This window comes from Chenopodium album, chromosome 2, assembly GCF_948465745.1.
Source record: "Chenopodium album chromosome 2, dcCheAlbu1.1, whole genome shotgun sequence".
Classification (NCBI taxonomy): domain Eukaryota; kingdom Viridiplantae; phylum Streptophyta; class Magnoliopsida; order Caryophyllales; family Amaranthaceae; genus Chenopodium; species Chenopodium album.
Window position 1 is genome coordinate 85,011,629 of NC_137835.1, and position 22,287 is coordinate 85,033,915.

The 22,287-nt window shown below is 36.1% G+C and overlaps 3 protein-coding genes across 4 annotated transcripts; 2 read left to right on the forward strand and 1 right to left on the reverse strand.

Moving 5' to 3' along the window:
- Positions 1–14,939: 14,939 nt before the first annotated feature.
- LOC145604810 (peptidyl-prolyl cis-trans isomerase FKBP17-1, chloroplastic-like) lies at positions 14,940–16,505 on the reverse strand. The gene is made up of 4 exons (XM_081660773.1): positions 16,100–16,505; positions 15,637–15,759; positions 15,286–15,402; positions 14,940–15,191 (listed from the first exon to the last, which is right to left on the reverse strand). Exons 1-4 carry the CDS (start codon positions 16,445–16,447, stop codon positions 15,072–15,074), a joined length of 708 nt encoding a protein of 235 aa, XP_081516899.1. The 5' UTR covers positions 16,448–16,505; the 3' UTR covers positions 14,940–15,071.
- A 957-nt stretch (positions 16,506–17,462) lies between these two features.
- LOC145591580 (B3 domain-containing transcription factor VRN1-like) lies at positions 17,463–19,596 on the forward strand. 2 transcript variants are annotated; one of them, XM_081648082.1, is made up of 4 exons: positions 17,463–17,675; positions 18,438–18,867; positions 18,955–19,097; positions 19,192–19,596. In XM_081648082.1, exons 1-4 carry the CDS (start codon positions 17,571–17,573, stop codon positions 19,468–19,470), a joined length of 957 nt encoding a protein of 318 aa, XP_081504208.1. In that variant the 5' UTR covers positions 17,463–17,570; the 3' UTR covers positions 19,471–19,596. The 2 variants fall into 2 exon arrangements, with proteins under 2 accessions (XP_081504208.1, XP_081504218.1); XM_081648092.1 differs by having other exon boundaries at positions 17,464–17,675; positions 18,967–19,097.
- A 773-nt stretch (positions 19,597–20,369) lies between these two features.
- LOC145604824 (B3 domain-containing transcription factor VRN1-like) lies at positions 20,370–22,171 on the forward strand. The gene is made up of 4 exons (XM_081660795.1): positions 20,370–20,524; positions 20,988–21,408; positions 21,487–21,623; positions 21,730–22,171. Exons 1-4 carry the CDS (start codon positions 20,423–20,425, stop codon positions 21,997–21,999), a joined length of 930 nt encoding a protein of 309 aa, XP_081516921.1. The 5' UTR covers positions 20,370–20,422; the 3' UTR covers positions 22,000–22,171.
- Positions 22,172–22,287: the final 116 nt, after the last annotated feature.

The window sequence follows — 22,287 nt, forward strand, 5'->3', positions numbered from 1 at the left end:
ATGTTACATCTGAAAAAGTTTGTAACACTAAAAAACCTTGATCTTGCTGATATTGAAAATCCTAGTGAGATTACCTTCATGTATGATACTCTGTATTAAGCTTCTGTATTTAACATTCGAGGTGACAACGTACAAGGAGTTTGTTAATCTAATAGGTTGTGCACTGAGAGAAAATAATGGTGTTCCCAAAGATGTCGAGATGGCTCAGCAGGTTCCTACTTTCTTATGTTATGATTCTTTCTTAAAAATTGCCGAGATTTCGAGATTTTTAGCATGGTCCCAAATACCCTCCGGAAGTCCAATTAGGTGAGCGGAACCATCCAATTTGCCTTAAAACGGTCAATTTACCCATTCACAACTTGCACCGATTTCGTGAACTCAAACCTACCACGGACATTAACAACAATATTTTATGGTCATATATGGTTCTAAACGGCATTATATGACCCTGAGATGTATCCCCTAGGGTTTCATGACTTTTCGCTACGGGACCTGTAACCTCCGAAGTTCCTCAAAAAGCGTGGATAATAGCCTTCAATATGGAAATTTTAGAACTTTTTCGCCAACGAAAAAAAAATACCGAGATGTTTAACATGGTCCCTAATATCCTCCGGGAGTCCAATTAGGTGGGTGAAACCATCCAATTTGCCTTAAAACGATCAATTTACCCGTTCACAACTTGCACCGATTTCGTGAACTAAAGCTTACCACAGACATTTATGACAACATATATTGGTCATATATGGTTCCAAACAGAATTATATGACCCTGAGATGTATCCCTTAGGGCCTCAAGACTTTTCGCCACTAGCCTTGTAACCTCCGAAATTCCTCAAAAAGCGTGGATAATAGCCTTCGATTTTGGAATTTTTTGACATTTTTTCGCCCGGAAATAAGAATTTTCGAGATGTTTACCATGGTCCCTAATACCCTCTGGGAGTCCAATTAGGTGGGTGAAACCATCCAATTTTCCTTAAAACGGTCAATTTACCCATTCACAACTTGCACCGATTTCGTGAACTCAAGCCTACCACAAACATTTATGACAACATATATTGGTCCTATATGGTTCCAAACGGAATTATATGACCTTGATATGTATCCCTTAGGGCCTCAAGACTTTTCGCCACTAGCCTTGTAACCTCTGAAATTACTCAAAAAGCGTGGATAATAGCCTTCAATTTTGGAATTTTTTGACATTTTTTCTCCCGGAAATAAGAATTTCTGAGATGTTTACCATGGTCCCTAATACCCTCCGGGAGTCCAATTAGGTGGGTGAAACCATCCAATTTGCCTTAAAACTAATTTACCCATTCACAACGTGCACCGATTTCGACCACGGACATTTATGACAACCTATAATGGGCATATATGGTTCCAAACGACATTATATGACCCTGAGATATCGTTTTTGCGGTTTTTGTTTTTATAATACCTTTTGATCCAGAAATTGGAATAAGATAAATAATATGTCGTTGGAAAGCTGTTGAATTCTAATTTCTAACCCAATTAGAATCAGATTAAAATCCTTTGTAGAATAAAAGATATGGCCGAAATAGTGAGACGGTGTTAGTTTTGGGTAGAGTTTGGTATTTGATACATATCTTTTCCGTTATAGCTCGGAATTGATATTATAATATATTATTGGAAAGATAATTTTAAAGGCTATCCTACCATCTAAGATTTGGATAAAAACTATGAGGCACTAAAATAATATCTGACTATCTTTGAATGTCTTTCAATTCGAATAGAATTATGACTTTCAAAAAGAAAAGTTTTATTCAATTTCAAACTTTTTAATCTTATCTTTTCAAAAGTAATAATTAAGATCTTTTAGAAAATTATAGAAGCTTTCAATTAATCCTAACTGGTTTAGGAATGGGATTAAAGCTTTTGGACCCTCCACATGATCATTGGGTGGTAGGTAAGGTGGGCTTAGGTTCGGTTTGGGCTCAGTTTAGTATTTTGGCCCCCACTTATTCGTTATAACTCGGATTTGGGCTTATAATATATCTTTGGAAAGCTCTTTTCAAACCCCATCCAACTATTCAATCGTTAGACCCAGATTATGGACCAAAATAAACTGGATTAAACGTCTTTATAAAAAGGACACGAAATGAATGATTTTAAAGGACACGAAATGAATTATTTTGGGTTTAAAGCCACGATAAGAGGAAAATAAGTTATGGTTTGGGGAAATGGGCTAGAAATTGGGTTGTTTATGAAATGTATTGGGATTGAATATGGATTTAAGCACTCCAAAGATTAAATACTCAACCCGACCAATAATGGCAATGAAAGTTTGTTCATCATCGGGTTTGGTTTTGGGGAGACATTTTTAGGTGTCTACAACCGTGTTTTGTACCCCTATTAACTTATGCCACAACTAGTCAAATTCCCATAAGTTTAAAACACAATACAGTGTTTTGTCCCTCTATTGATTTAGGCGCGTTGCAATCATATCCATAGCAGTTTAAAACACGGTACCGCGTTTCGTCCCTCTATAGACTTATGCCACAACTAGTCAAATTCCTAGAATTTTAAAACACGGTACCGTGTTTCCTACCTTTATTGACTTACGCCGCAATTAGTCAAATTCCTAGAAGTGTAAAACACAATACCGTGTTTCGTCCCCCTATTGACTTATGACACAACTAGTGAAAATCCTAGAAGTTATAAACATGATACAGTGTTTCGTCCCTCTATTGACTTATGCGTGTTGAAGTCAAATCCATAGCAGTTGTAAACACGGTACCGTGTTTCGTCCCTCTATTGACTCATGCCACAACTACTCAAATTCCTAGAAGTTTAAAACCTGGTACCGTGTTTTCCTCTATTGACTGATGCCACAAATGGTCAAATTTCTAGAAGTTTAAAACACGGTATTGTGTTTCGTCCCTCTGTTGACTTATGCCACAACTAGTCAAATTCCTAGAAGTTGAAAACACGGTACCGTGTTTCGTCCCTCTAATAACTTATGCGTGTTGCATGAATTCATAGTAGTTTAAAACACGGTATCGTTTTTTGCCCCTCTATAGACTTATGACACAACTAGTCAAATTCCTAGAAGTTTAAAACACGTTACGTTGTTTCTTATGTGTGTTGAAGTCAAATACATAGCATTTGTAAACACGGTACGGTGTTTCATCCCTCTACTGACTTAGGGCCTCAAGGCTTTTTGCCATCGGGCCCCATAACCTCCGAAATTCCTCAAAAAGCGTTGATACCCTCCGGAAGTCCAATTAAGTGGGTGAAACCATCCAATTTGCCTTAAAACGATCAATTAGTCTGTTCAAAACTTGCATCGATTTCATGAATTCAAACCTACCATGGACATTTATAACAACATATAATGGTCATATATGGTTCCAAACGGCATTATATGACACTAAGATGTATCCCTTAAGGCCTCAAGACTTTTCGCCACCGGGCCCGAAACCTCTGAAATTCCTCAAAAACCGTAAATAACAACCTTTAATATTGGAATTTTTAGACTTTTTTTTGCACTAAAAAAAATTGCCAAGATGTTTACCATGATCTCTAATACCCCCCGGGAGTCCAATTAAGTGGGTGAACCATCAAATTTTCCTTAAAACGATCAATTTATCTATTCACAACTTGCACTGATTTCGTGAACTCAAGCCTACCACGGACATTTATGAAAACATATAATGGTCATATATGGTTACAAACGACATTATATGATACTGAGATTTATCCCCTAGGGCCTCAAGTCTTTTCGCCACCGAGCCCGATAACCTCTGAAATTCCTCAAAAAGCGTGGATAATAACCTTCAATTTTGGAATTTTTTGACCTTTTTTCGTTCGGAAATAAAAATGGCCGAGAATTTTACCATGGTCCTTAATATCCTCCGGGAGTACAATAAGGTGGGTGGAACTATCCAATTTGCTTTAAAACGGTCAATTTACCCGTTCACAACTTTTACCTATTTCGTAAAGTTAAGCCTACCACAGAAATTTATGACAACATAACCTAGACATATATGGTTTCAAACGGCATTATATGAGCATGATATGTATTCTATAGGGCCTCAAGACTTTTCGCCACCGGGCCCCGTGACCTCTGAAATTTCTCAAAAAGCGTGGATAATAGCCTTCAATTTTGGAATTTTTTGACCTTTTTTTTCCCCAGGAATAAAAATTTGCGAGATGTTCAGCATGGTCCCAAATACCCTCCGGAAATCCAAATAGGTAGGAGGAACCATCCAATTTTCCCTACAACGATCAATTTACGACAACATTTACGACATTTACGACGGACATTTAATGGTCATATATGGTCATTATATGAACTCAAACCTACCACGGACATTTACGACAACATTTAATGGTCATATATGGTTCCAAACGGCATTATATGACCTTGAGATGTATCCCCTATGGCCTCAAGACATTTCGCCATTGGGCCTGTGACCTCCGAAATTCCTCAAAAAGCATGAATAATAGCCTTCAATTTTGGAATTTTTTGACCTTTTTTCGCCAGAAAATAAAAAATGTGGAGATGTTTAGCATGGTATAAAATACCCTCCAGAAGTCCAATTAGGTAGGTGGAACCATCCAATTTGCCTTAAAACGGTCAATTTACCAATTCATAACTTGAACCGTTTTCGTGAACACAAATCTACCACGGACATTTACGACAACATTTAATAATGGTCATATATGGTTCTAAACGGCATTATATGACATTGAGATGTATCCCCTAGGGCCTTAATACTTTTCGCTAGCAGGCCTGTGACCTCCGAAATTCCTCAAAAAACGTGAATAATAGCCTTCAATTTTGGAATTTTATGACCTTTTTTCGTCCGAAAAAAAAATTGTCGAGATGTTAAGCATGGTCCCAAATACCCTCTGGGAGTCCAATTAGGTGGTTGGAACCATCCAATTTGCCTTAAAACGGTCAATATACAAGTTCACAAATTGCACCGATTTCATGAACTTTAACCTACCACGGACATTTATGACACATATATTGGTTATATAAGGTTCCAAACGGCATTATATGACCCTTAGATGTATCCCCGAGGGCCTCAAGACTTTTCGCCAATGGTATCCGTAGCCTCCAAAATTCCTAAAAAGACGTGGATAATAGTCTTTAATTTTGGAATTTTTTGACCTTTTTTCGTCCGGAAATAAAAATGGCCGAGAATTTTACCACGGTCCCTAATATCCTCCAGGAGTACAATTAGGTGAGTGGAACCATCCAATTTGCTTTAAAGCGGTCAATTTACCCGTTCACAACTTTTACCTATTTCATGAACTCAAGCCTACCATAGACATTTATGACAACATACCATGGACATATATGGTTCCAAACGGCATTATATGACCCTGGGATGTATTCCATAGGGCCTCAAGACTTTTTGCCACCGGGTCCCGTGACCTCCGAAATACCTCAAAAAGCATGGATTAGCCTTAAATTTTGGAATTTTTTGACCTTTTTTCGCCCAAAAATAAAAATTGCCGAGATGTTTAGCATGGTCCCAAATACCCTCCGGAAGACAAATTACGTAGGTGGAACCATCCAATTTGCCTCAAAACGGCCAGTTTACCAGTTCATAACTTGAACGTTTTTCGTGAACTCAAACCTACCACGAATATTTACGACAACATTTAATGGTCATATATTGTTCCAAACGACTTTATATGACCTTGAGATGTATGCCCTAGGGCCTCAAGACTTTTCGCCACCGGGCCCTGTGACCTCTGAAATTCCTCTAAAAGCGTGAATATTAGACTTCAATTTTGGAATTTTTTGGCATTTTTTCGCCCGGAAATAAAAGTTGCCGAGATGTTTAGCATGATTCCAAATATCTTCCGGGAGTCAAATTGGTGGGTTGAACCATCCAATTTGCCTTAAAACGGTCAATTTACAAGTTCACAACTTGCACCAATTTCGTGAACTCAAGCCTACCACGGAGATTTATGACAACATATAATGGTCATATATGGTTCCAAACGGCATTATATGACCTTGAGATGTATCTCCTAGGGCCTCAAGACTTTTTGTCTCCAGGCTCCGTAACATCTGAAATTCCTCAATAGCCTTCAACTTTAGAATTTTTTGACATTTTTTCGCCCGGAAATAAAAATTGCCGAGATGTTTAGCATGGTCCCAAATACCCTCCGAAATTCAAATTAGGTAGGCGGAACCATCCAATTTTCCTTAAAACGGTCAATTTACCAGATCATAACTTGCACCGATTTCGTGAACTCAAACCTACCACGGACATTTACTACAACATATAATTGTATATGGTTCCGAATGACATTATATGACCTTGAGATGTATCCCCTAGGGCCTCAAGAATTTTCGCTACCGGGCCCAGTAACCTCCGAAATTCCTTAAAAAGCGTGAATAATAGCATTCAATTTTGGAATTTTTTGACCTTTTTTCACCTGGAAATAAAATTTGTCGAGATGTTTAGCATGGATCTAAATACCTTCCGGGAGTACAATTAGGTGGGTGGAACTATCCAATTTGACTTAAAACAGTCAATTTACAAGTTTACAACTTGCACCAATTTCGTGAACTCAAGAATACCACGGACATTTATGACAACATATAATGGTCATATATGGTTCAAAACTGTATTATATGACCTTGACATGTATCCCCTAGGGCCTCTGAAATTCCTTAAAATGGTCAATTTATCCAATTTGCCTTAACACGGTCAATTTATCCGTTCTCAACTTGCACCGATTTCGTGAACTAAAACCTACCACAAACATTTATGAAAACATATATTAGTCATATATGGTTCCAAAGGGCATTATATGAATCCCCTAGGGCCCCAAGACTTTTCGCTACTGAAACTCATAACCTTTGAATTTCCTCAAAAGGCATGGATAATAGCATTCAATTTTGGAAATTTTTTACCTTTTTTTCGTTTGGATATAAAAATGGCCGAGAATTTTACCATTGTCCCTAATATCCTCCGAGAGTACAATTAGGTGTGTGGAACGATCCAATTTGCCTTAAAACGGTCAATTTACCCGTTCACAACTTTTAACCAATTTTGTGAACTCAAGCCTACCACGGACATTTATGACAACATATAATGGTCATATATGGTTCCAAACGGCATTATATGACCTTGAGATGTATCCCCTAGGGCCTCAAACCTTTTCGCCACCAGGCCCCTGTGACCTCCGAAATTTCTCAAAAAGCGTGAATAATAGCATTCAATTGTGGAATTTTTTTTAACCATTTTTCGCCCGAAAATAAAAATTGCCGAGATATTTAGCATGGTTCCAATATCCTCCGGGAGTCCAATTAGGTGGGTGGAACCATCCAATTTGCCTTAAAACGGTCAATTTACAAGTTCAATAATTGCACCGATTTCGTGAACTCAAGCCTACCAAGGACATTTATGACAACATATAATGGTCATATATATATGGTTCCAAACGACATTATATGATCCTGAGATGTATCCATTAGGGCCTCAAGACTTTTTGTCACCGGGCTCCGTAACCTCTTAAATTCTTTAAAAGGCGTTGATAATAACCTTAACTTTTTGAATTTTTTGCCTTTTTTTTTATTAAGAAATATAAATTGCCGAAATGTTTACCATGGTCCTCTATCACCTCCGGGAGTTCAATTAGGTTGGTGGAACTATCTAATTTGCCTTAAATGGTCAAATTACTCGTTCACAAGTTTTACCGATTTCGTGAACTCAAGCCAACCACTAACATTTTTGAAAACATATATAATGGTCATATATAGTTCATTCCTAACGACATTATATGACCCTGAGATGTATCTCCTAGGGCCTCAAGACTTTTCGCCATCAAGCCTCGTAACCTTCGAAATTCCTCAAAAAGCTTGAATTATACCCTTCAAGTTTGGAATTTTTGACCTTTTTTCTCCCGGAGATATAAGTAGCTGAGAAGTTTACCATGGTCCCTAATACCCTACGGGAGTACAATTAGGTGAGTGGAACCGTCCAATTTGCCTTAAAACGGTCGATTTATCCGTTCTTAACTTGCACCGATTTCGTGAACTGAAGCCTACCACAAACATTTATAACAACATATATTAGTCATATATGGTTCCAAAGGGAATTATATGACCATTATATGTATCCCCTAGGGCCTCAAGATTTTTCCCCACCGGGCCACATAACCTCCGAATTTCCTCAAAAGGCGTGGATAATAGCCTTCAATTTTGGAAATTTTTGACCTTTTTTCGTTTTCAAATAAAAATGCCCGTGAATTTTACCATGGTCCCTAATATCCTCCGTGAGTAAAATTAGGTGGGTGGAATGATCCAATTTGCCTTAAACCGGTCAATTTACTCGTTCACAACTTTTAATCGATTTCGTGAACTCAAACCTACCACGGACATTTATGAAAACATATAATGGTCATATATGGTTCCAAACGGCATTATATGACCCTGAGATGTATCCCCTAGGGCCTAAAAAATTTTCGCCACCGGGGTGTAACCTACGAAATTTCTCAAAAGGCATGGATAATAACCTTCAATTTTGGAATTTTTTTGAACTTTTTTCGTTCGAAAATAAAAATGGCCGAGAATTTTACCATGGTCCCTAATATCCCCCGGAATTACAATTAGGTGGATGGATCTATCCATTTTGCCTTAAAACGGTCAATTTACCAGTTCATAACTTGCACCGATTTCGTGAACTCAAGCCTACCACGGACATTTATTGCAACATATAATGGTCATATATGGTTCCAAACGGCATTATATGACCCTGAGATGCATTCCCTAGGGCCTAACAACTTTTTTCCACAGGTCCCGTGACCTTCGAAATTCCTCAAAAAACGTGGATAATAGCCTTCAATTTTAAAATTTTTTGACCTATTTTCGCCCGGAAATAAAAATTGCCAGGATTTTTAACATGGTCCCAAATACCCTCAGAAAGTCCAATTAGGTAGGTGGAACCATCCAATTTGCCTTAAAATCGTTAATTTACCATTCATAGCTTGCACGGTTTTCGCGAACTCAAACCTACCACGGACATTTACGACAACATTTAATGGTCATATATGGTTCCAAATGGCATTATATGACCTTGAGATGTATCCCCTAGGGCCTCAAGACATTTCTCCACGGGGCCTGTGACCTCCGAAATTTCTCAAAAAGCATGAATAATAGCCTTCAATTTTGGAATTTTTTGACCTTTTTTCGCCCGAAAATAAAAATTGCCGAGATTTTTTGCATAATATTAAATACCCTCCAGAAGTCCAATTAGGTAGGTGGAACCATCCAATTTGCCTTAAAACTGTCAATTTACCAATTCATAACTTGAATCGTTTTTGTGAACTCAAATCTACCACGGACATTTACGACAACATTTAATGGTCATATAAGGTTCCAAAATGCATTATATGACCTTGATATTTATCCCCTAGGGCCTCAAGAATTTTCTCCACCGGGCCTGTGACCTCCGAAATTCCTCAAAAAGCGTTAATAATAGCCTTCAATTTTGGAATTTTTTGACCTTTTTTCGCCCGAAAATAAATATTGTCGAGATGTTTAGCATGGTCCCAAATACCCTCCAGGTGTCCAATTAGGTGGGTGGAACCATCCAATTTGCCTTAAAACGATCAATTTACAAGTTCACAACTTGCACCGATTTCGTGAACTTTAACCTACCACGGACATTTATGACAACATATAATGGTCATATATGGTTCCAAACGACATTATATGACCCTTAAATATATAACCTAGGGCCTCAAGACTTTTCCCCTTCGGGCCTCGTAACCTCTGAAATTCCCGAAAAGGCATTGCCTTCAAACTTGGAATTTTTAACCGTTTTTCGTCCGGAAATAAAAATGGTTGAGAATTTAATCATGATCCCTAATATCCTCTGTGAGTACAATTAGTTGGGTGGAACCATCCAATTTTCCTTAAAATGGTCAATTTACCCGTTCACAACTTTTTACCGATTTCGTGAACTCAAGCCTACCACGGACATTTATGATAGCATATAGTGGACATATATGGTTTCAAATGGCATTATATGACCTTGAGATGTATTCCATAGGGCCTCAAGGCTTTTCGCTACTAGGCGTCGTGACCTCCGATTTTTCTCAAAAAGCGTGGATAATAGCCTTCAATTTTGGAATTTTTTGACCTTTTTTTCGCCCGGAAAAAAATATTGCGAGATGTTTACCATGGTCCCGAATATCCTCCGGGAGTCCAATTAGGTGGGTTGGAACCATCCAATTGTCCTTAAAACGATCAATTTACCTGTTCACAACTTGCATCGATTTCGTGAACTCAAGTCTACCACAGACATTTATGACAACTTATAATGGTCATATATGGTTCCAAACAACATTATATAACACTAAGATGTATCCCCTAAGGCCTCAAAAATTTTCGCCACCGGGCCCTGTAACCTCTGAAATTCCTCAAAAAGCGTGGATTTTAGCCTTCAATTTTGGAATTTTTTGACCTTTTTTTTTGTACGGAAATAAAAATTGCCGAAAAGTTTACTATGGTCTGTAATACCCTCCGGGAGTCCAATTAAGTGGGTGGAACCATCCAATTTGCCTTCAAACGGTCAATTTATCTGTTCACAACTTGCACCGATTTCGTGAATTCAAGCCTACCACGGACATTTATGACAACATATAATGGTCATTTATGGTTACAAACGGCATTATATGATCCTGAGATGCATCCCCTAAGGCCTCAAGTCTTTTCGCCACTAGGCCCCGTAACCTCCGAAATTACTCAAAAAGCGTGGATAATAGCCTTCAATTTTGGAATTTTTTGACCTTTCTTCGTCTGGAAATAAAAATTGCCGAGATGTTTAGCATGGTCCCAAATACCCTCTGGAAGTCCAATTTGGTGGGTGGAACCATCCAATTTGCACTACTAGAAAACAGGCAAATAGCGACGGAATGGTTCCGACGGACACTAAAATCCGTCGGAAAACACATATATTCCGACGGATTTTAGTTTCGTCGAAATTTTCCGACGGATTTCACAATTCCGTCGGAAATCCGTCGGAAATTAAATCCGTCGGAATATATGTGTTTTCCGACGGAATTTTCCGTCGTAATTTTCCATTTCCGACGGATTTAAAGTCCGTCGGAAATTTCCGACGGATTTTTCCGTCGGAATATATTTAAAAAAAAGAACATTTTTTTAAAACCCTAGCTGCCTCCGCCTCCATTTTATTCATTCTCCTTCTCTCTCCTCTTCTCCTTCTTCTCCAGCCGCTCTTCTCTCTTCTTCTCCTTCTCCTTCTCTCTCTTTTATTTCTGCTCCTCTTCTCTTTCTTCATCTCTCTCTTTCCTCTTCTTTCCCCCTTTTCGACAATCACCAACAACACTACAATCACCAACAACACCACCACAATCACCAACAACACCACCACAATCACACCAAAATCGGTCAAGGGTTTCGCCCTTTCTCTCTCTTCTCATGGTGAATAAAGCAAATTAAAGGTTTTGAGGCCAAATTCGTCCATTTAAAGCCTAGATTTAGACTTTAAATGGCCGATTTGGCCTTGTTAAACCGTTTCCATGGTGAAATTCAAAGCATATTTCAATTTAAGGTATGTTTTATATTTTAAATTTTCGATTTTGTTTCTGTTTTTTTTTTTTTTTTTTTTTTTTTTTTTTTGGATTTCGATGGTGGTGGTGGGTGTGGCTTATGTGCATGCGTGTGGTAGCTGGAGATGGTTTTTTGGATTTCGTTGAGGCTGTTTTGGTGCCGCGATGGGTGGTTTAGGTGGGCGGTGGTGGGTGGTTTAGGTGGACTGTGGTGGGTGGGTCGGGTTTAGGTAGACCATGGTTGGTGGGTTTAGATCTAGGTTTAGGTGGGGCACAGTTCGGGTTTAGATCTGGGTTTGGTGGGTTGATGGTGTGTGGTGGGTGGCGCTGGGCACTGGGTTAGGTTTGTGTGGGGGTTGTTTGGGCTTAGGTGGGTTTAGCCGTTTAGGTGTGTTTAGGGTTTACGGTGGGTGTGTGGTGGCCGCTGGGTTAGGTTTGTGGTGGGTGAAATGCGATTGGAGGTGGTGATACGCCGTGCCGGTGGTGGCGCGGCGTATTTTTTTTTTTAATTTCATAAATGAATTTTTCTGACGGAATTTCCCTCGAAAATCTCTGACGGAATTGCGCCCGTCGGAGATTTCCGACGGATTTGCCGGTGCCGGAAAATCCCTTCTGACGAAAGAATTCCGTCGGAAATTCCATCGGAACAATGTTTCCGACGGAAAAGACCCTATTTACTACAAACCCTTTTCCGACAACCACTTCCAACGGAATTCCGTCGGAAAGGTGTTTTCCGACGGATTTTGAGGTGTTTCCGACGGAATTTTTCCGTCGGTATTCAGCAGTTTTCTAGTAGTGTTGCCTTAAAACGGTTAATTTACCAGATCACAATTTGCACCGATTTAATATTATATTTGTGAGATACTACAACTATATAATGTTAATTTGCAGTTTTTACTCATAATTATGTTAATATGTTAATGGTTAAATTAAATATTGACAAACATAAAAGTCAAAATATTATGAGGGTTGAAAATAAGAAAAGGAAGTAGAATAATGCCCCTTCAATAGTATAATCAAACGCAAATCGCAATTTAAACCCAAAACCATAAATCAAAAATCATAAACAATCCAAACTCAACAGAATCAGAACATAAACAAATATGATCAGAATAATTTTTAAATAAAAAGTCAATGAATTAATTCAATAGAAATGCTAAATTGCATACCAAATTTCAAGGTAAATTTGAATAACTAACTTCGAATTGAAGATAGAAACCTAGGAGAGAGAGACAGAGAGTAAGCAGAGAATGCTAAGGATTCTTCTGCTGCTACTATGGTGGCAAAATGACTTTCATTCTGTACCCTTTTTAAAATTTTACTAGTGAGTAGCCCGGGCGTTGTCCCGAGTTGCTACTTTTATAATCATGCAATTGGGGCATTTTTTCAAAGGATTTTGAAATATGAAATCTATATTATTGAATGTTTTTTTTTTAATAATTAAATCATGTGGTTTACACTTATGTACATTTTATTTTAATATTTATAGCATGCTTGATAATGGGATAAGATGGTTTATAAGCCACCTTTGTTATATGTGGTTGGGGGTTCAAATTCCCTTAACATTATATTGGGTAGGTGATGTGGCATCACGAATTATTTGTGAAGCGACACGTGGCATATTATAAAAGAATCTACGTAGCACATGGACGTTTTTATTAACGCCTTTTAATAGATTAGTATAGATTATTCTTTCCTTTTTTTTGGGTTGATGGTTTTATTTATTTATTTATTTATTTATTTTGTTTTTACTGTATTTGACTACTTACTCCTCCTGTTTGTAGTTGCTTCATAGAGTACTCCGTAATATTCAATTTCCTAAGAAGTGGTTAGAGCTTTCCCCCTTGTTTCATGAGATATTCTCACCCCCCATTCTTTTGGCTCTTTAAAAAAAAATACATAAAAATTAAAATAAAAAAAAATACATTATGCATATGGGGTTGTAAGTGGGGTCGTTGATGAAAAAGATAGAAAGAGCAAGTGTGGTTGTAAGGGAGGACACTTAAAGCCTTACAGGATAACATAACAACGCTAACACAAATCCTTAGTGGGTTTATCGTAATTGTATTGGACCTATTGGTTGAATTGACCAACTAATTGCATTAATGGTTTGTATAGAGAAATTTGATCTTACAAGCAGTGGCGGATCTAGGATTTCTGAACTTGTGAGTCACCCTTAATTATTAATCCAATGCCACCGATGTAGCCTAACACACTACAAGAAATGAGCCGTAAACCGATGGTCAAACATACCAAAAACCATACTAACCCCCTACTCCATACGACCATAGCCCATACGGCCATATTAACCCCCTTCCCCTGCCACCACCAAAAACCTTACTCCTGCCCCGACCACCTCCCTTTTCACCTCTAACAACCTTGAGCCACCACCTACCACCACCAGGCACCAGGCACCAGCCACCGTTAACCACCAACCAAAATCACTAAAATTTCGAAAAATTAAACATAAAAATTTCAGATCTAAATACAAAAAAACATGAAAAAACGTAAAAAAAAATACTACATATGCAAACCCACAAAAATCACACCAAAAACCCACAAAAATTAAACATCAATCAACGAAATCAACCAAAATAAACCGAAATTAAACAACAAAATCAAAATTAAACCACCCTAAAACCAAATCAACCCCAAAAAATCAACATACCTTGAAATATTTCACCTTTTTTGGGTTTACATGGTCAAATTCGACCATGAAAATTCCAGATCTGGAATTTTCATGGTCGAGATTGACAAAAAAAAAAACCGTTAACTTTGAAGAGAAAAAATGAATTAAAAAAAAAAAAAAGGTAGGTGATGAAGAATTTCATAGATTCGTAGGCATCTCAATTCTCATGTCCTAGTGTTGAGGAGAGGACTAAGGGCACAAAGTCACAAACGTGTGAAGGGAGAAGGAGAGAGAAGGAAGGAGAGAGAAAGGAGGAAGGAGTGAGAAGGGAGGAGAGAGAATGTCAGTTTACTGCTTCACGGATTCACGCCATCATGTGTCTTTTTTTTTTTTTTTTCTTTTTTAAATTTAACTTAATACTTCGTTTTTTTTTTTTTTACACTGCTGAGTCACGTGACTCACCTTGCACCAACGTAGATCCGCCCCTGCTTACAAGATTGTGTACAATTTCAAAGAAGGCTCAAGTTCCAAATTCTATATGATCTTGATATTCTAATTTCAATTTGGCACGCAAAAAGTGTAAATTGTACATGCCAATTATGAATAAATCTACAATTTAGCAAGCATAGTCAAGTTGTTAATCACAATTCACAATATGAAACATTTGCGGGGTATATTATTTCATAAGTTATATTCCTAATCTTCTTCTAGTTCGGGTGAGTAAAAGTACATAAGATATCTACATATCAACTTGTGAAAAATCAATCAATCAATCACGTCTCACTATACAGCTATACAACATTGGATCATAAAAAAGTTTGTCTACGGATGGAGTACCGGTAATAATTACAATTTAAGATAAGAACTTGTTTTTACGACTAATGCTTGACATTAACAAGCTCAACATCGAATATAAGAGTTCCTAATGTCGATCCTTCTCCATTGGCAAGACGTGTAGGGTTGAAGATTGTAGTGAATAATCGTTGTCTGTCGAAGAACTAGTCCAAAGAAACGAAAATCATCGATCATCAATACACTAGCACATAAGTTACAATCACGTACACAATAAAATATAGTGTATTGTGTACATACATTGGGTGGTAAAGGCTCTTGAGTTGTGTTCTGATATCCTTGAGATGGAGGAATTATTACTCTTCTAATGCCACCAACTTTCATTGATCTTACTGCTGCTTCAATCCCTGAAATTACCTATGATATACAACGTATGTACATTATAAATAGTAACATGTTACATATAATGCCATTTAATTTCTTTAACTTAGTTTAAAACTTACTAATAACATGCTTTTCTAATGTATTGAAAATTACTATCTCCGTTACAGGTTATGTGCAACAATTTGACATAAAGCAAAGAGGAAAAATGTCTAATCGTTACACATAACCTGTAACGGAGGTAGTATATTAAATGTAATGCAAAATTACATTGTTGGAGCCAAGAATGAAGATGAAAGGAATTGGTTCACCAGTTGGATCTTTGTGATCATATGTTGAATCAAAACGCCACCCTTGCTTTGCTGCTAATCTTCCATAATAATGTATTGCTACCTACTTATTTTTAATCCCATGCCAAATTTCATTAGTCAATTCACATGCCATAATATAGGATTAAATGAAAAGGTATACGAATATATATGATCGCCATTACACTAGAAGCGATACTTCTACATGTCATGCCGTTTCAAAATAACAGGTCACTTTCTGAGTTAAACAATTTATAATTTTATTAACTCTTTCTAGTGTAAATGTGTAACCAATACTTGTACAGTATTATGTAACAATAGAAAAAAAATATTAATTAATCAATATGTTCGGAAACAAAAAAAAAAAAAAAATTTGAGGTAAGTTTGGAAAATTTAAGGCGAAGAGAATAGAGCCTAAGTCGAACCTGGTCACCATCGACAGGGGTGGAACCGCTACCTACACGAAGGTCTAATGCCTTAACACCACCGGAATTCGAAATCTCATAGAATTTACCAATTGCATCACTTGAATTATTAGGAGTTGATGAAAATGAAGCAGCAGAAAATGAGAAGAAAGTAACAGGGGATATAATTGATGTTATGATACAAGTAGATAGCAGCAATCTTCTACTACTATTACTTGTTGGTTGTTCAACTAAAGGAGAAGAAGATGATGAAATAATGGAGATTTTTGTTGATTGATTGGATTGTTGAGATAATGTTGAGGAATGAATGGTAAGATGGTGAGGTACATGGAAGGATATCATAGTCATGAAGCAGCAGATAAATCAAGTGTAGTGTTTTATCTTGTTCTTCAAATGAATGGACATGAAGTCTTCTAATTTAAAGGTTTAAGATGCATAGATGTTTGTGTTGTGTGTACCACTAGATCATAAAGTGAGAAAATCTTGACCGTAGATTTCTTCTTATTATGCAAACTTAGTTGAGTTTGAATGCATATACTAACTCCAATCCATAAATTATTATGTTCAACTTAGGGGCAGCAAGTTAGAAACAATAAAGAATTAATGTACGTCAGTACGTAAGTGTGAAATTGAGATAAGTGGGAGGGAGGAACAATAAACTACAAGGAAAAGTGATATGCAGGTGAAAATATTTGTATCGATTTACGTAAGTGTGAATATTATTATAAAACAGAAAAAAAAAAAAAAAAAAATTATACTAGTATATACATAATGATACTCTGTAGTTAAAGATAGTTGTCGTTGAAGTTTTGCGTTGGAATAAGCCTAGTTTGATGGAAACATCTATCTATACTTACTAACATTTTAGGCACCAAAAATAGAATAACAAATGACTATCAAATAGGCGTCTCATATTATTTGCTACGATTAGACATTTTTCTTCTTATGACAAATCGTTGCAAATAATATGAAACGGAGGTAGTACTTACTCCTTTCTATTAATATTGCAACACGAATGAAATTGCGCATCCCAAAGCACATTTTATATGCTAAACATCTATAATAATGCAAGAGTAAAAATTAAAAAAAAAAATTGATATTATTAAAGTATTTTATGAGACAAATCCAACAAAATCTCACGTGACTATATTTTGCTTAATGTATAAATCATATTATATAGTCAAACAAGAGTGATGAATAGTGTAAAAAATCCATTATTACAATATTAATATAACGGAGAAAATATAACCATAAAGTTTTATTAAAATAGCAAATCCGGTGTAACGTTGAAGTCATACACTAATTTATTTTGAAACCGAGGTATTACATGCATTTGACTATTTGAGTGTACTCTGTAATAAATTACACGTTATAATATTAATGTGCTTTGTAGTTTGTACTACAACTAACATAGTAGAAATAGTGTAAAATCATTCCTGCAAATAAAGATCTTTCACTAGATCCTCCAATAATGAAGCCCAAAAAAATTGAAGAACAAGAATTGAAGACCAAAAAAAGGCACCCAACTCATTTCTATAAATTGATGCTTTCTCCTCCTCAACAGTCCATCAAGCTGGTAACCTTTCTTTTCTTTCCTGTTTTTTCAGTAATTCATTCTAATTGGTATAATTTATTCATATTTAAGTCTTGCTGTCTTCTAATTTTATTTCATAATTTCCATTATGTTCAATTCTTTGATTATATATTGTCAAGGGGTTGATTATATTTGTGAGATACTACAACTATTCAATGTTAATTTGCAGTTTTTACTCATAATTAATTTCATATGTTAATGGTTAAATTAAATATTGACAAACATAAAAGTCAAAATATTACGATGATAGAAAATAAGAAGCGGAAGTAGTATAATACTATAATGCCTGCAATAATATTAAGATAACACAATTATACACTTCTAAAAGTATGCTAATTGCATTGGGTTGATTTGCTAGTTGATTGCTACCAATGTGTTCCTTAAGTAGTTAAGTTGGGGAAATTTCCTGTTTCTAGTGATGAGAAACGAAATTTGTTTTTTTCATTTTCGTGAATAAATCAACAATTTTTTCATTGTGGGCTCTAGTTGAATAAAGTTGTTGATTTTTTTACGAAAATGCCTTGTGTTTCTCACCATGAGAAACTGGGGCATCCTCGTTAAGTTGGTAATAATCTCAAGAGTGTTTAATTGTTTATACATACTCCATTGTTTTTTGCTAATTGAATTGGATTAATTTGTTACCAATAATGTCTTCCTTGAGTTGGTGACAATCTTAAAAGTGTTTAACTTCAAACAGTTTATTATCTCATCAACTTCAATTCATATATATACATGTACTAACAGAGGATTCCGAAGAAATTTGCTAATACACGGCGCAATGAACTCTCTAGTCCTGTCATTCTTACAGTGCCAACAGGTGAAACCCGAAAAGTGGAGTTAGTCGAAGAGGACAATGATCTATGGTTTCGAGATGGTTGGGAGGACTTTGTGGAGTACTTCTCAATAGGCCCTTCTTACTTGATGTTGTTTGAATATCAAGGGAATTCTAATTTCAAAGTTAATATATTTGACTTAACTGGTTTTGAGATTTCCTATCCATGTAATGAAGGAGTTGATTATAGTGATGATAAGAAACACGAAAATATGCACACATCTTCCTTTAATAGCTCGAAAGCATCTGATGTAGAGGTAATAACAGGACTAAGTAGTGAAGACGATGAATGTGTTGTTGATGATAAAGTGATGGATGATACTAGAGAATGTTTTCCATTTGGTAAGTGGATATGTTGGATAACATGTGTGTTTAGCTTAATTTATCGTTCTCTTAAGTCTTAAATCGAGGTTAGATAAGTTGATTTAGTCGAATATGCAGGGTATCCTTTGTGGTTGAAGAGGTATGAAGGGCTAATCAATGTTGTTATTGCTGCTGGAATTCCCTTGCCAAAAAATCCTTTCTTTGTTGCTGCTATAAAGGACTATGTTTTGAGTAAAGGAATGTTCTTGGTAAGTTTTATGCAAATTCAGGTTTATTATGCTTGTAATAGTTGTGGAGTGTACTTGGTAAGATTGTTTAAAACACGATTTCTTATTCGTGCAGAATATTCCTAAGGCCTTCGGTCAAGGGCACCTCAGATGTGAGATATACCAGAAGAAATCTGTTAAGCTTGAGGCATATGATGGAAGGCAATGGAATGTTGAGTGTTTTAGAGACAGAACAAAGTACATTTTAAGTCGAGGGTGGATTAACTTTGCGCGACAGATTGGTTTAGAAGTTGGAGATGTCTGTGTTTTCGAGCTAACAGATGCAAAGAAGCATGTTCTGAGAGTTCGAGTTGTTAAGGAAAATATCTGCAGGGTTTCTGAAGATACATTTTGATGGCATAGTGCAAATTGTGTTACTCTTGCTCCAACTTCTGTAATATACTAATATTAATACACTATGTAGATAGAATGGACTCTTAGCTCCATTCCAAAAGGTCCAACCAAACGGACTCTGATATCATGTTAATATTGAGTGGTGTATGCTGTGTAGGTTTGTGTGTTGGTAATATTTTGTCACTTAAATGTTTTTAATTTCCCTTGTAAAAGCTAACAAGCGCTCTAGGATGTTAGATAGAAGAACTAAAAGTGAAATAATAGAGTAAAATTAACATTAATTTCACAATTAATACGTGAGTTGTTATGCAATAATTGAAGATATCAGTTTCTCGTGTAATTGAATTTTCTAGGAAATTTTAAAAAGTGTTCGATTAACCATAGTGGAACTTCATTTCGTGGAAAATCACCACAAAAGATTTTCAACTGTCAAAAATTTCAACTTTCCATTTTATTCGTCAACCAAATGGCATTTTTTTTTTTTTTTTTTTAAAGTAATTATGGTTTATGGTACTTACATAGTCTTGCACTCTTACATCCCATAGATTGATTCTCAATTTCTCATATATCTTGTACTTGTATGAGTTGTATCATTTGAAGGTCTATATACTTTACATCTTTATACATTTTTTTTTAATCCTAAATTTTTAGTTTGGGTATAAAATTGAAACTCCAATATTTAATGCCACATCGAGATTCGAGAGTTCCAAGATACAATTACTTTATTTCCTCCATTTTAAAAAAAATAAAATAAAATAGAGTTAAGTCAAAATAAACTCTGAGAGATTGCCAACTGTGAGGTTAATGTCCTCAAAGAAAAAAAAAAAAAAAAAAAAAAAAAGTGTGAGGTCTAATCAAAATTCATACTGTCAATTCATCACAATAATAAATGTGGTTGAAATTAACAAAAAGCGCGCTAAATTTACAGTGAGGTTGACCGTGACTACTCAACCATGGAGTGCAACCAAGAAGAAGAGAAGATAATTCATCATGACATAAAACCTTCCTGCTTTTTCAAGCTGATTCTCTTTCCTCATTTACAATCTAACAAGTTGGTACGTATTTTTCCATTGCTAATTTAATGTGCTAATTATGATTTTATGATAATTAAAGTCGTGTTCTTTAATTTCTTCAAAAAAAAAAAAAAGTTGTTCTTTTGATTTATTGGATTAACTACACGGAGTATTACATTGATGTAGAATTAGTTGTTACACAAACGTTACTATTTCAAATTATACTATCAACACGCACGAACAAATTCTAAGAGTGTTCATATTGTCATGCTATATATAATTTAAGCACCTAGCAGTATAGCATGGACAAATATTTGTGTTTATTAGGAAGTAAATTATTAATTCGATATTTAATTTGCATTTTCATGGTTTACTCGGGTTTTGTAGGACTATTGACATCGATTATAATTGTATAATTATGTTATGTAATGATATATAAATGCAACTTCATGATATTTGCATAAACAAAAACAAACAGGCTGTAAGTTTTTTGGTTATGTCACAGATGATTCCGGAGAAGTTTGCAAGGGCATTCGGCGAAGAACTCTCTGATGTTGTTATCCTTAGAGTGCCTACAGGTGAAACCCGGAAAGTTGCAGTAGTCGAAGAGGGTGACAACTTATGGTTTCATGATGGTTGGCAGGATTTTGTGGAGTGTTACTCCATAGGCTATGCATCCTTTTTGCTGTTCAAATATGACGGGAACTCAAACTTCTGCGTGCATATTTTTGATCGATCTGCTTGTGAGATATCCTATCAATGCAATGCAGTTGCACGGAATAATGTTATAAAATTACAATATGAACCTTGTCCTGAACAAATCGATGATGATGCTCAGGACAGTCGCGAAATATTGCATTCAGAAGAAATAATTGAACTGGATAGTGATGATGAGACAAATGATGCAACAGAATGCAGTCCATTTGGTATATAATTTACTAGAAAAGTTACTGATTTTAACAGGTTTCTGCATAGTAAAGATATCAAAGCTATTCTTATTGCAGGGTATATTTACAGTTACAACTTGGGGAATATAGAAGGGGTAATGAACGCGGTAGCTGCTGCTGGAATTCCCTTGCCTGATAAACCTTACTTTGTTACTGATATTAAAAAGTATGCTCTGCATAATGGACTGTACTTGGTAAGTTTTTTTTTTTTCTTGTATATCGCTGAGGTGTGATCTGAGTGTTCCTTGGTAAAGGTTTTCCGACATTACATTCCAATTTATGCATCGTTTTTTCTTGCAGAATGTTCCTGTGTCTTTTTGTGATGATCATCTCAAATGCAATGTGATGCAATCAAAGTTTATAAAGCTTGTGGCATATGGTGGAAAACAAGTGACAGTTAAATGTATAAGAAGTCAATCTAGATGTACTTTTGGTTCAGGGTGGATAATCTTTGCGCGAGGGGCTGGTTTGGAGGTAGGAGATGTATGTGTTTTCGAGCTTACTGATGCAATAAATTATGTGCTGCATGTTCATATTGCTAAGAAATCACAGATCAAGGCTGCTGCTTGAGTGCTTGACAACTCGATCTTAAAACATAGTGTAGCATGTAGCATTGTTAAGCCCTATAGCCTGTACTAGTATCATTTTGGCTTAATTTGACCGTCTGCATCTATATTTAGATGGTAGGATTATGTATTTTGTGTTTTGTACACTTGCATGAATGCTTTGTTAGTATAGTAACATGAAATATTTTGTATATGTCGAACCATAATAGTTGTGCTTTAGGTGAAATCTTAGTTCTATCTTCGCGCTTTCTGAATTTCAATTGCATATTTGGACATACAGATGCAGGCAAAC

What these genes read in the sequence shown, in the direction of transcription:
- LOC145591580 (XM_081648082.1), top strand. Translation starts at nt 17,571, where the DNA reads ATGAAGCCCAAAAAAATTGAAGAACAAGAATTGAAGACCAAAAAAAGG. An exon ending in TAGAGAATGTTTTCCATTTG is followed by an intron (nt 18,868 to 18,954) that starts GTAAGTGGATAT and finishes AAGTTGATTTAG; the next exon opens with TCGAATATGCAGGGTATCCT. An exon ending in TGAGTAAAGGAATGTTCTTG is followed by an intron (nt 19,098 to 19,191) that starts GTAAGTTTTATG and finishes TTATTCGTGCAG; the next exon opens with AATATTCCTAAGGCCTTCGG.
- LOC145604824 (XM_081660795.1), top strand. Translation starts at nt 20,423, where the DNA reads ATGGAGTGCAACCAAGAAGAAGAGAAGATAATTCATCATGACATAAAA. An exon ending in AACAGAATGCAGTCCATTTG is followed by an intron (nt 21,409 to 21,486) that starts GTATATAATTTA and finishes TTCTTATTGCAG; the next exon opens with GGTATATTTACAGTTACAAC. An exon ending in TGCATAATGGACTGTACTTG is followed by an intron (nt 21,624 to 21,729) that starts GTAAGTTTTTTT and finishes TTTTTCTTGCAG; the next exon opens with AATGTTCCTGTGTCTTTTTG.
- LOC145604810 (XM_081660773.1), bottom strand. Translation starts at nt 16,447, where the DNA reads ATGACTATGATATCCTTCCATGTACCTCACCATCTTACCATTCATTCC. An exon ending in TCATTCTTGGCTCCAACAAT is followed by an intron (nt 15,403 to 15,636) that starts GTAATTTTGCAT and finishes TGTATATCATAG; the next exon opens with GTAATTTCAGGGATTGAAGC. An exon ending in AAGAGCCTTTACCACCCAAT is followed by an intron (nt 15,192 to 15,285) that starts GTATGTACACAA and finishes TCTTTGGACTAG; the next exon opens with TTCTTCGACAGACAACGATT.